Source organism: Macaca fascicularis, chromosome 15 (assembly GCF_037993035.2).
Source record: "Macaca fascicularis isolate 582-1 chromosome 15, T2T-MFA8v1.1".
Taxonomy (NCBI): domain Eukaryota; kingdom Metazoa; phylum Chordata; class Mammalia; order Primates; family Cercopithecidae; genus Macaca; species Macaca fascicularis.
In genome coordinates this window covers 12,388,256-12,401,914 of record NC_088389.1, presented here as the reverse complement: position 1 = coordinate 12,401,914, position 13,659 = coordinate 12,388,256, and the positions used below count along the sequence as shown (strand labels likewise).

At 48.5% G+C, this 13,659-nt stretch overlaps 1 protein-coding gene across 33 annotated transcripts in view; it reads left to right on the top strand.

Moving 5' to 3' along the window:
• PRRC2B (proline rich coiled-coil 2B) overlaps positions 1–13,659 on the top strand; it is a 129,777-nt gene that overhangs the window by 58,978 nt on the left and 57,140 nt on the right. For 24 of the 33 annotated variants that reach the window (XR_012424229.1, XR_012424228.1, XR_012424227.1 and 21 more), the window contains 4 exons: positions 1,503–1,672; positions 3,343–3,520; positions 7,236–7,338; positions 10,098–10,170. Coding sequence is in view for 28 of the 33 variants with exons in the window: in XM_045373958.3 (XP_045229893.2) it covers positions 1,558–1,672; positions 3,343–3,520; positions 7,236–7,338; positions 10,098–10,170 (469 nt within the window). In the remaining 5 variants the exon portion in view is untranslated. The remainder of the gene's footprint in view (positions 1–1,502; positions 1,673–3,342; positions 3,521–7,235; positions 7,339–10,097; positions 10,171–13,659) is intronic. The other 9 variants (XM_065530898.2, XM_065530897.2, XM_074016207.1 and 6 more) reach the window with 1 other exon arrangement.

The following is a 13,659-nucleotide window of genomic DNA, read 5'->3' as shown; positions in this document are numbered from 1 at the left end:
TAATTTTAGTGAAGATGGGGTTTCACCATGTTGGCCAGGCTAGACTCAAACTCCAAACCTCAGGTAATCTGTCCACCTCAGCCTCCCAAAGTGTTGGGATTATAGGTGTGAGCCACCACGCCTGGCCTATTTTAATTTCTTTAGACACAGTGTCTTGCTGTGTTGACCAAGCTGGTCTCAAACTCCTGGCCTCAAGCAGTCTTCCCACCTCAGCCTTCCTGAGTAGCTGGGGTTACAGCCATGAGCCACTGAGCCCATCAAGTGTTTTTGGTTTTTGGTAAGGAAGCTTAGAACCTATTGCCACGGTTGGGTATGGAATAAAAAGCAGTGAAGCTCTTAGTCCTCAGTGCCTGCTGGCACACAGGCCCTTGGTGGGCACTTAGTATTTGTTTTTGTTGTGTTTTTTTTTAAGATGGGGTCTTGCTTTGTCACCCAGGCTGGAGTGCAGTGGTGCAGTCTTGACTCACTGCAGCCCAGGTTCAAGCAATTCTCCTGCTTCATCCTCCTGAGTAGCTGGGATTACAGATATGTGCCACCATGCCTGGCTAATTTTTGTGTTTTCAGTAGAAACGGAGTTTCGCCATGCTGGCCAGGCAGATCTCGAACTCCCGACCTTAAGTGATCTGCCCGCCTCAGCCTCCCGAAGTGCTGGGATTACAGGCATGAGCCACCACGCCCAGCCAGACACTTAGTATTTTGAGTGAGTGAGTGAGTGAGTGAGTGAACTGATGAGGAGAGCACTAGTAGACTCATGGACACCTGTAGAACATTAGAAAGTAGCAGAGGAAGGTCTTTTCAGGGTTGTCCCTTGAAAGGGGCAAGTACAGATGGCATAGCCCCCATGTGGTCTCTCCCTTGCCAGCCCTGGGGAGTTCTTGCTCTCTGTTTTCCATGCATGTACCTTAGAGAGCCCTTTCGTTGCCTAAGCAGATGTTTTCTCTCTGGGTACTAGTTGTTTATTTCGAAAAGTGCATATACCTGATTATTTCTGAAGGCTAATACTCTGGTTGCCCTCCTTTGATTTGGTTTTGCTTGTCCTTGGGACTAACAACCATGGCATAAGTGGGTTGTGTACCTCCCCTATTCTGCTAGTCTTATTTTCAGTGTTATACATGGACGTGCTACAAGTACTGAGCATTTATTTTTCCATCTTGAGCTGTCCTTGACTTGGAGAGGGCTCTGTTGAAGTTTACATGTCAGTGTGGTTGGTGTGCAGTAGGCTCCAGCCAACTCAAGACAGAGTGAGAGGAATTAACAGCAGGTAGGGATTGGGGGGTACTCCACAGATCGCCTCGGGGTGTCTACAAAATGCCCTGTAAATGTGAATGAACAGCATATGAGTGGTGAGAGCAGTTTTCTAAGGACAGTCCAAAGCTGTCTTCAGATCTTTAAGGAGATCCATGATTCCTAAAGGATTCACTTTGCTGGATCAGAGGTTCTGCTGGAGTGACACTCTTTTTTTTTTTCCTCTCTCTCTCTTTTTTTCCTTCTCTATTTCAAAGGCAGATCGGGAGCGGTGCCGAGAAAAATTTCCTTACTAGATGACATTTCATCGCAATGTCCGATCGTTTGGGGCAAATTACCAAGGGCAAGGATGGGAAAAGCAAGTACTCGACTCTCAGCCTGTTTGATAAGTATAAAGGAAAATCAGTAGACGCGATTAGATCCTCAGGTAAGGCCCGAGGTTGAAGGCCAGTTCCTCAGACTTTCTCCTAGTGACAAATCCCAGAAACCCAGAGTCCCTCACCTGGGTAGACAGATGTGGTCCGTGCACACCAGGCTTGTGGGCATGCATGTAGAATCACTCTCTACTTCGTGCTTGAGGTGTGATTTCAGAGCCTTGAGCATCCTGACTTCCTGTAGTGGAATTTTCTCCATTTATTACCTTATTGAAGCTGGGGAGATTTTTTTTGTTGTTGTTTTTTTTGAGACAGTCTCACTCTGTCACCCAGGCTGGAGTGCAGTGGCATGATCTCAACTCATTGCAACCTCCACCTCCCGGACTCAAGCAAGTCTCTTGCCTCAGCCTCTCGAGTAGCTGGGATTACAGGCGTGAGCCACCACGCCCAGCTAATTTTTGTATTTTTAGTAGAGACAGGGTTTCCCCATGTTAGCGAGGCTGGTCTCAAACTTGTGACCTCAGGCGATCCACCCGCCTCGGCCTTCCAAAGTGTGGGGATTACAGGTGTGAGCCACTGCGCCTGGCCAAAGCTGTGGATATTTTTATCCTGATGGGTAGAATGGGACTTAATAGGCACTAGTGTTACCCTTTTGTTTTTTTTTTGAGACAGAGTTTCACTCTTGTTGCCCAGGCTGGAGTGCAGTGGTATGATCTTAGCTCAGTACAACCTCCACCTCCTGGGTTCAAGTGATTCTCCTGCCTCAGCCTCCCAAGTAGCTGGGATTACAGGCATGAGCCACCACGTCCAGCTAATTTTGTATTTTTAATAGAGGTGGGGTTTCTCCATGTTGGTCAGGCTGGTCTCGAACTCCCTGCCTCAGGTGATCCGCCCACCTCGGCCTCCCAAAGTGCTGGGATTACAGGCATGAGCCACTGCGCCCAGCCAGCGTTATCCTTAAAGAATTTTAAAAATTGTGTTTTTAAATTTATTTATTTGTTTATTTATTTATTTATTTTGAAACCGGGTAGCTGGGATTACAGGCATGTGCCACCACGCCTAGCTAATTTTTGTATTTTTAGTAGAGAGGGTTTTGTCACATTGCCCAGGCTGGTCTCGAACTCCTGGGCTCAAGCGATCTACCCACCTCAGCCTCCCAAAGTGCTGGGATTATACGCGTGAGCCGCCACGCCTGGTGTGTTAATCAGCCTTTTTAGCTTTCATGGTTCCTGATAATTCTGGAACTTGTTGGAAAGGTTCATGTTGATCCTGTTCACACCCCGTGAAGAATTCATGAATGTCGAAGGGTTCCTGTTCAGTCTTGGTTTGGGTCTAGGTAGAGGCTGTCCCTTTAGTCCTGTAATGAGACCAGAGCTGTCTCAACTTGCAGAGAAGTGGTTCCTCTGTGAGCTGGAGGTTCCTGGGCCTGGCTTCTCACCCATGTTGTAAAGTCCCCAAGCCTTGTCCTGCCCACTAGTGAAATGGAAGCCTTTGTACAGGTTTCAGCAGCTCCTTTGTCCCTGTAGTCTTCAGTGCACAGCTTGTAAAGTGACTAAAGTGACACCAAACACTTGTTTGTTCCACTGCTGGTCTGCCCTTTGTTTTTTGTTTGGTTAGCTTTGTCATGATCACTTAGAGTTTGAAAGAACAGCTAAATGCATCCGGCCTCTTTCCTTCTGTGACCTTTTTGCGCGGTGTCTGTTCCGTGCCCCTCTCCCTGCAGTTATTCCTAGACATGGCTTACAGAGTCTTGGGAAAGTTGCCGCAGCCCGGCGCATGCCACCGCCTGCAAACCTGCCGAGCTTGAAGTCTGAAAACAAAGGAAACGACCCCAACATCGTGATAGTACCCAAGGACGGGACGGGATGGGCAAACAAGCAGGATCAGCAAGACCCAAAGAGGTAAACGGAGGAGGTGGGTGGTGAGTGGGAGCTGGCACTCCAGGGGTGGTCCAGTATCCTTCCCTTTGGCAGACTAATCCCAGCCCTTTGACCACTGCAGCACTAGTCTTTGCCGTGGCAGAGCTGGAAAACTGGGAGATGCAAATGAAGCCGCTTCCTCTCGGGCCCTGGTGCTTCGTGTGTTTCTTGTTCCCTGCCTTCATTTTTTCTGGGTTTTAGAGCCGATGGAGCAGCACATCTGTGGACAGCCTTGTCCCCAGTGACTAGTTTCCCCCTGTGCCTTATTAGGAAAGGCCTCATCACCCCAGAGGAGCTTATGTAATGACTCAGAGCCAATTCCTGTAAGAAACACTGGACAGAGCTGGGGCTTGAGGACTTCATTCCTGGTGGTGGGTGTCCCTGTGAGCTGAACTCGGCAGAGAATCATGCAGCCTCCCTAATCGTGGGCCCAGCAGCTTCCCAGACAGAGGAGACTTCCGCCGTTGCTCTAAACAGACCCAGTCATCAGAGCCAGCACAGGACTTCCAGAAGCCCTAGGGGGCCGAGGGCGGCATGGTGCTGTCATGAGAGAAACAGCCCCTGTGTGGTGGGCTGAAAACACAGGGCCTGGCTGCCTGGGGCCCACTTGGATGGCTGTACCTTTGTCTCCTACTGCAAGTCCTCTCTGAGTGTTCAGCCAGTGCTAAGACAATTCAGGGAAGGGGATGTGTTGAGGGAGGGACAGGGCCTTGTTGAGGCTGGCAGGCAGAAACCTGCTGCTGGGGTTTACCTGTTAAGGAATGTGAACAAAGCTGTCTGGCAGCAGCGCCCTCCTGGCCTGCATCTCTGGTGGCCTCCGTGCTGACGTGGGAAACTAGACGGCAAAAGGGACCCAGATCTCAGGCTGCCAACCCCCGCATCCTTTTCTTTCAAGTCTATGCTGGAAATGACCATGGCAGCTTTTATAAAATTGTTGCCTGTAGTTACTTCAGACAAGATGTAGAGAGTGAGCTAGTTATTCAGCTAGATGATTATAAAGTAGTAATCACAATAGGGCCTTAGAAGTTATTTTTAAAATGTTTCTGACAGTTTGCTTAGGGATCATATTGATGGGCGGTATAGCATGACTTTTGAAATCTACCAGCCCTACGTGGTTTCCAGCTAGACCACTTATTAGCTTGATGGAACCTGGCGAATTGTTTGACTTCTGAGCCTCAGTGTCCCCCCTTGAAGTAGGAATGATACCTGGCTCTGCTGATGGTTACAAGGTATCCATGAGGCATTGATGGGCTAGCACAGATCAAGTGCTTAGCCCAAACCTGGCACAGAGGAGGGGCAGATATTGACTGCTGTCATCATTCCATTCAAATGGTACTCATTCCATTCACACCATGAGCTCTGGAACAAAATGAATATTGCACATTTTAATGGAAGGACTGAAATGCCTCTGCACCACCAAAAGTTCTAGAGAGGACAAAGCATTACTCCCTCCTGTTATCCAGCCTTTACTCTGCCTTGGCGGCTCCAGTGAGGGCTAGTTGTGCTGGAGCACGTCCGCCAGGGAAGAGGTGAGGACGGAGTGTTGGTGAAGGCACAGATCCTGGTGTGGTTCTCTGCTGCCCCGGGCCACATCCTCCCACCAAGGTATCAGGTGGCAAGTGGGCCCACAGCGTGGGGACTCAGTCCTTAGTTTTGGAGAACACAGAGGTGCGACTTACTGTAAGCTTCTCTTTTAGGTAGAAGGAGATGTAAGAACCCATTCAGTACCTTCTGTTTGTAATAATCACGAATGGTGAGTTGCCTGGGTCAGGTGAATCTTGGAAGATGGTGTCTTTACAGAGTTTGGCTTCCATTTACAGATGAGCCACTTGTATTGGAGGAGTTCCTACCAGGGGGGTGGCTGCCCTCCTTGAATCTTGTTGAGTGGAAAGTTGCCTACAGTGACTGGAGGGCTGAGTTAGAGCAGAAACCTTCATTCGGCCATTTTTGTTGATTTCATCACTTCACCTGTGGAGTGTAAATTCACTGACACAGCCTTTTTTGGAGGGCAGCCTGGCAATCGTTTAAACTTCAAAACATCTTTTGATCCAGCATTTCCATTTCTAAGGTCGTATGCCATGGAATTACTTATAGGAAAAGGGTGCAAAGATATATATTTTAAAAATTCTTGACTGGGTGCAGTGGCTCACACCTGTAATCCCAGCACTTTGGGAGGCCGAGGAGGGCGGATCACCTGAGGCCAGGAGTTCGAGACCAGCCTGACCAACATGGCGAAACCCCATCTCTACTAAAAATACAAAAATTAGCCGGGCGTGGTGGTGCATGCCTGTAATCCCAGCTACTTGGGAGGATGAGGCAGGAGAATCGCTTGAACTGGGAGGCAGAGGTTGCTGTGAGCGGAGATCGTGCCATTGCACTTTAGCCTGAGTGACAGAGCAAGACTCCGTCTCGAAAAAAAGAAAAAAAAAATTTTTATTGTAGGCCAGGTGCGGTGGCTTACACCTGTAATCCCAGCACTTTGGGAGGCCGAACTGTGCAGATCACATGAAGTCAGGAATTCGAGACTGGCCTGGCCAACATGGCGAAACCCCGTCTCTACTAAAAATACAAAAATTAGCCAGGCATGGTGGTGCATAACTGTAATCCCAGCTACTTGGGAGGCTGACGCAGGAGAATTGCTTGAACCTGGGAGACGGAGGTTGCAGTGTGCCGAGATCATGCCACTGTACTCCAGCCTGGGCGACAGAATGAGACTCTGTCTAAAAAAAAAAATTCTTATTGCAGTTGTATCTGTAAGAGGGGAAAAAACCCATATGAACGATTGGTTAAATTATGACCTGTCTAGTTGTGTTATGTGGTCATTAAAAGCAAAAGGAAGATCCATTTCTATGGTGATGAAAAGATGTTCAGATGCATGAAGTAGAAAAAGTCATAGAGCTTTATGTATGGGGTCACTCCACTTCTGTTGGAAAAATACTATATTCCTGCAGTGTAAAACTCTGCTGGTTAAAAACAAAACTCTATTGACAGGTATAGAGAAATCTGCTTGGAGTTTCTCTCTGGATGATGAGGTCATGATGTTCTGTGTTACCTACTTTTATTTATAAGTTTATTTTTACTCTGAGCATGTATTTGTAAACGCAGAGAGGGTTAAAAAGTCAACCCTCTGAGTAGGTATGGGCTCTGGGTCTGGGATAAGGGGCACAAGCCTTTCATTCCAGTGATTTAGTTTCCCTGTTGGCAAATCCTTCACTTGCATTGTTTACAGTGAGCTTTTAGTTTTTGCAGACAGAAGGCTCTACAAGAAGGCAGAAAAGTTTCATTTTTAAAAAAAGAAAGACCAGGCAAGGTGGCTCACACCTGTAGTCCCAGCTACTTGGAAGGCTGAGGTGAGAGGATTGCTTGAGGCTGGGAAGCGGAGGTTGCATTGAGCCAAGTTTACCCCACTACGCTCCAGCCTGGGTGATAGAGTGAGACCCCCTGCCTCGAAAAAAAGAAAAAGAGGCAGAGGACTGTCTTGTGCTAATTTTAAATGCCAGTGACTAGAACTAAAGCATGGTTTGTTTTCTCATTAGTTTTTGCCAGCATAAAAATCTGCTGGGGAAAGTCGTATTTTTGTTGGCCAGAGGAGGTCTGCTTCCTGTGAGCAGCTGAACAGCTGTGGCTCCTGAGAATGCAGAGACCTGGCCAGCGCACTCTGTGCGGTGCCTGACCCCACTGCCCTGCCTTTGTCTAGTTCCAGTGCGACGGCCTCTCAGCCGCCGGAGTCGCTGCCGCAGCCGGGTTCGCAGAAATCTGTCTCCAATTTGCAGAAACCGACACAGTCAATCAGTCAGGAGGTAGGTGCTGGGACTCCATCCCAACTGTTTCCTGGGCATGGTAGTCCCTCAATGTCCTTGTTGCTGGGGGCTGGGAGGAGTTGCTCCTGAGAAGTGTGGTTGTGCATGGCCTGTCTGTTCCAGAGGCACACCCAATGAGTGACTTTAGAAAACCAGCATGGGAAACTGTCGTGGTCACTGGTGAAGAAATTTAATCTGCAACTTTTGGAAAAAGACCTCAGATATGGTGCCTGTTGACTTACCTTGAGGCGTAGTCACTCAGGCCGGACTGCAGACTAGTTCAGGGTGAAGCTCCATGGAAGCGTCACGTGATGTCCATGGAAGCTTGAGTCACAAGAAGACAAAAAGTGGCAGGTCGCAGAAAGGTTCACTGGCCGGGTGAGTTCGAAAAACAAAATGAAGCGAGCTCCTTTACTGCAGTACTTTTCAGTGCCTTTCATGTGCTAATACCTACTGTGGCTCTCTGAGAAGAGGATGTAATGGGCAGCAGTCCCTAAATTTATTTGTCCCAGGAAACATTTCTTCACCGAATGTCTCTAGGGACTAATGTCTCTCAGAACACGCTTTGGGAAATACGAAGCTACAATCCTTTAATTGTTGATGTGTTTTAAATGTTTCTCTAAGCAGAAAGTAATGTTTTCACCAAGCAAGAGCTCATAACACACTCAGTCCATCAGAGTCTCGCTGCGGGTTTCTAGAGATTGGCAGGAGGATATACTTAGCCGGAGCTGGAAATCTAGATGAGAAGTCTGAATTTTTTAGAAGATGAAAAGAAATGTAGACATAGATACCTCGTATTCACCAGCTCTCTTGGCAGCGGGAATGAACATATTTTGGTTTTGCTTTGCTGCATGGGCAATATGAGGTCTCAAATGTCATCCCCTCTCTGCTGTAACCATACTCGGGAAAGTCTGTGGCTTTGCCAGGACACCCTCTCCCCACCTACCACTGAACTGTGCTTTTAAAATTAAAGACAAAGAAGAAAAGAGGGGTCTGTGATCGTGCAAGACGCCCTTTTCATTGGCGTAAATCTACTGGGACCTTAGGCTAGTCAGAGTATTTAGAGTTGAGTTCCTTTCTGTTTCCCAGAATTTGAAAGAGGAGGAGTGAGCTGATAGAGCTCAGAGATCAGATTTGCCTCTGAAACCTGTTGAAGATGTGTGTGCCCAGACCCCCACCACTGGGGGGACTGTGGGTGAGGTCCTGGGCATCTGTTTGATTGAATTGCTGAAGGGGCAGCTCTATGCCAAGGAAGGGGAACCCATCCTGGCCCTGGCGCGGGGGTCACCGTATCCGGCGCTCAGTGCTGCTTTGCTGCTACCTGGTGTCTCTCACACGTGAGGCACAGGTAAGAAGAGGCACCCGGTGTTGGGCGAGTTTTAGAACATCTCCACGGAGGGATCACAGCAGCTCTGCTCTTGGGATGAAGTTTGCCAGCAGTCTCAGTAACACCTTCTTGGTCCTATGTGTGCGCTTCCTAGTTTAATGCCAGGGGAGTCATCCCTGTGACTGCAGAGGGGAGGGGAGTGGAGGGATGGGATTGCATTAGCATATTAAAGGCCTTCATTGGAGACCTTACATCGAGGGGAGCCCCTGTGCCTCCTGTTTGCTGCCGGATCTGAAGGCCTCTAGCCCACCTTTGGGATGTGTCTGGCCCCAGCTGCTCTGCCTCCATTGTGCCACTGACCCCACCCTTATGTAGTCCGTGGCAGGGAAACTGTATAGGCACCCCAGGCCACCAGTGTAAAGCATTCAGGGCACCTCTGTGATGAGTAAATGGATTGCTGTACCCGGTCAGCTCTGCATCACAGGCAAGAGAGACAGTTGTTTGCCTTGTGAGTGGATGGTGCTGGCTGAGGTGGGTGGGAGAGGGTAGTGATTTAATATAGCATTTCATCTAGTAAGTGGGGAAACTTCACAAAGCAGCAGCTTGTTTTGTGTATTTTTACCTTCAGTTAGAAGAAGGAGGCTGTGAGTTGAATGTTAGTTGAATGGAAAAGATGGGGTGAGCTTAACGGTTAGAGACTCGAAAGGGCACTGAACATAGGCAGGCTGGAGACTGGTCCTGGTTCTGCTGTTCTGCATCTGACTCAGTCACTCTTGTCTGAGCCTCAGTGGTGAATGTGACTAGAACCTCCCCAGGGTGTGGTGAGCATCTGGTCAGGCTGGGTGTGCCTCGCATAATGCTCACCCTGGCGACTTTTCAGCAGAGGTGACCTGGCATGGTTCTCAGGAGGGGAGTTGTGCCTTGTAGAGTCACAGTCACTACAGAAGGTGCTGCAGCTGGCCCACCCAGCTCAAGATCTGGCACGTTGGCCTCCCCGTGTTCGTGTTCCTCGTTAGCAGCGGTGCAGTTTTAAAAACACATGCCGGAACTGGGCCTTAGTCTTTGTCTCTGGAGCAAAATAAAGTAGCTCTATGTGGACATGGGAGGTTCCAGAGCACCGCATAGAGGGAGACAGGTTTGGGTCCTGGCTTTGCTGTGTCACTGTCTGTGTGACTTGAAGCTGATCACTCCCCAAATCCTGCTCCTTGTCTGTAGAGTGGGCCTGGCATTTTCTGGTCCCTGGGACTGCTATGTGGAGTGTGCATTGCAGGGGTCGTTCAGGGCTTCGCTGCTGCTCAGAAAGTGGTGGTGGATGGATCCTTATAGGGTTCAAATCTAAGGGGCTGGCCTCTCAGCAGCTTGTTGTAATGGGCTGTCACTGTACAGTGGAATAAGGGAGCTGGCCCTCTTCTGATTCTCTTCCTTCTTTCAGAATACAAATTCAGTGCCAGGTGGACCAAAGTCATGGGCACAGCTGAATGGAAAGCCAGTAGGACACGAAGGTGGTAAGTGCGCACGTGTGTGTGTATGTTTGGGGATGGTGGGGAGGGGGAGGTAAATGTCTTTTCCAGAATGTCTGGTTGGGTCTAGGCAGAAGCTTTGAGGACTCTCTTCCGCAAAGAGGTACCGTTCTGTGGAGCCCTTGCCTTGCAGGGCACTGACTCTGCAGAGGGGCCAGCTCTTTGGTTTCTTTGGATGAGTGCTCTTGCTGAGACAGGAGTGCTGACTGGGCTGTGCTGCTGGTGGGCTCCTGTTTGCTCCGCGCTTGTGGCGTTGCCAACACCATCCGCCTCCTCTCTCCTGGGACCACAGGTGGGAGGTGTCACGTGGTGTGGCTTGGGTTGATGAAGAAGCTGGCCGTGGGGTTGGAGTGGCCCGCCTGGAGGATGTTCTATCCAAGCACTCCGAGGGTTACGTGGTGTTACCAGAAGTGCTGCGCCCAACACACAGGAAGCTCCCTGGAAGCGGAACCCACTGTGCTGCTTCCGTGGAGCAGCTCAGGGGAAAGATGAGGGCGATGGACTGAAGGAAACAGTGTTCAGAGTTTTAAAAAATAAATTCGTGGGAATTACACATTCACACGGCCTCCGAGGCAGGCCCAGGATAGTGGGCTAAAGCAGTTTGGTGAGTTCTGTGCATCCAGGCTGCCCTCCAGCCCCCACAGTCCTTGGAGAATGTGGGTCAGCAGATGTTCTTGAGAAAACCAAAAGATCTAGATTTTCCACAGGAGCTCTTCTAATTTTTGATGATAGCTTGAATGTTTCTAGCATACTGTGCTTCAGACCAAACTAGGCAGCAGCTCTGAGTGGGAAGGTGAGTGGTCATGGTGTGGGCAGACGATTCAAAGGAATATACTGGGGAAAGCCCACAATTCACTTTCTCCTGTAAAGTAGCACTGACTGCCCTTTTTTACCCTTTGCCGCCATCCTGGGTATTGCCTTCTGCCTCCTGCGCTACCCCTGCCAGCCAAGGCTTCACCAGACTTGGTCTTTAGTAGCCTGTATTAGAAAACCAGCTGCACATCCTTCATTCCTTGAACCTCACCCCCAGCCTGCCATGCCTCGGAGGTCCTGCCCCTTGTGGGTTGAAATCCCTGTGTTCAAAGGCTCTTCCCTCAGTCTCCAACGGGAAGTGACCCATCAGTCAATGTGCCAATTGGATTTCAATGCCCCAGCTTCTCCCAAGGGGCTGAGGGTACAGATGGAGTGCCAGCAGGAGTGGGGTGGTGCAATTATAGCCATTGCAGCCTCGATCTCCCGGGCTCAAGCAATCCTCCCACCTCAGCTTCCTGAGTAGCTGGGACCACAGGTATGTACCACCACACCTGGCTGATTTTTTTTTTTTTTCCATTTTGAGTAAAGACAAGATCTCACTATGTCGCCCAGGCTGGTCTTGAACTCCTAGGCTCAAGCGATCCTCCCACTTCAGCCTCCCGAGTAGCTGGGGCTGGGACCACAGGCGCATGCACCACCACACCTGGCTTATTGATTGATTGATTGATTGAGTGATTGATTGATTGAGATGAGATCTCACTATGTTGCTCAGGCTGGTCTCCAACTCCTGGGCTCAAGTGATCCTCCTACCTTGGCCTCCCAGAGTTTTGGGATTACAGACGTAAGCCACCGTGCCTGGCCTCAAAAGCGTCTTTGAAGATGCTTTATGAAGAACATTCACTGGACTTGTAACTGGTTCTTTGGCTTTCCATATCTTTTATTTCTGTAAGGTAGAATTTTTTGTTTGTTTTGTTTTGTTTTTGTTTTTTTTTTGGAGGCAGTCTTTGTCACGCAGGCTGGAGTGCAGTGGCATGATAGCTCACTGCAAACTCCGTAAGGTTAGAATTTTTAAAAGTAGATATAATATATTAATTTTTATTTAAAAAGAACTACAAAAATGAAAAGAAAAACCCCTGTATAAATTGACCCAACTCCTATGGAAGCCAGTTTGGCACTGCCTGGCAAAATAATAATACATAATACCCTTTGACCTGGCAAGTGCACCCTGAGGAAATTAATTACTCTACAAATTGTACTTGCCCATGTGTGAAATGACCTGTGTACAAGACTATTCACTGCAACATTATAATAGCAAAAGATTGCAAACAGTCCCTTGAAATGCCTGTAAAATTATGGTAATGAAATGTGATTTGGCTATAAAGAAAAAAAGCAGAAGTTTTCTATTGATTTGGCAAGATCTCCAGGTGAAGAAAAGTACAGAATGGTATGTATAGTATCTTACCATTTGTGTAAAAAATGGGGGTGAAGGCTGGATGTGGTGACTCACACCTGTAATCCCAGCACTTTGGGAGACTGAGGCAAAGGGATTGCTTGAGTCCAGTAGTTTGAGACCAGCCCGGGCAACATGGCAAAACCCTGTCTCTATAAGAAACACAAAAAATCAGCCGAGCGTGGTGGCAGACACCTGTAGTCCCAGCTACTTGGGAGGCCAAGGTGAGAGGATTGGTTGAGCCCAGGAGTTTAAGTCCAGCCTGAAAAGCATAGCAAGACCCTATCTCTACTCAAAATTAAAAAAAAGAAAGAAAACAATTGCAGGCAGAAACCTGCCAGCCCACAGAACTGACACACTGGGCAGGCTGGGGGCCAAGTGTAAAAGTCCGTTTCGGTTCCCCATCTTGTGCTAGAGTCACGCATCTGCGACACTGTCAGGAGTGTGGGGATTGGAGGGTGTTGTCCACAAGTGTTTTCATGACTCTTTGGAATTCAAAAGGGCTTTTCCTGAGTTGATAGACTCAATTGATAGGTCACCTGAAACAGACCCAGGAGACCTGATTGCATGTTTGGGCAGAGGTCAGAGACTCAGACACCAGCTACTACCCCACCAGTGGCTCAGCCTGTGACCTTGGAAGAAGCCCTCCGACTTTCCTGCCTCAGTTTCTTATGGTGGAGAACAGATGGCAGGTGAACATCATAAAGCATTGACACCTTATGAATACTGGTATTTTGCTGTGAGACTTTTTTCCTACCCTTTATCCTTATTAAGGTTAATTCATGCTTACAATAATATCTTCATGATTCTTGAAGCAGAAAGAGGAGATGGAACAGCAATATTGGACAGATGCTGTTTTTTTTTTCCTAATTTCAAATCTACCGTATTTTGTATTTTTTTTTTTTTTTTTTTTTGAGGCAAGGTTTCGTTCTGTTGCCCATGGGGGCTGGAGTGCAGTAGCGCAATTTTGGCTCACTATAGCCTCAGTCTCCTGGGCTCAAGCAGTCCTCCCACCTCAGCCTCCCAAGTAGCTGAGACTACAGGCACACACCACCATGCCTGGCTAATTTTTGTGATTTTTGTAGTGATGGGATTTCATCATGTTGTCCAGGCTGGTCATCCTGTATTTTAAAAATGAGAGTTTTTATTTGATTCTTGCCTGTGACCTTCTACCATAATGAAGTGACTGAGTCAGAGCCCCCTTCACAGTGCCCCGGAGCTCCTTCTTGACGCTTGGAGGCCATCTCTGGCTGACCATTGGTGAATGGTGT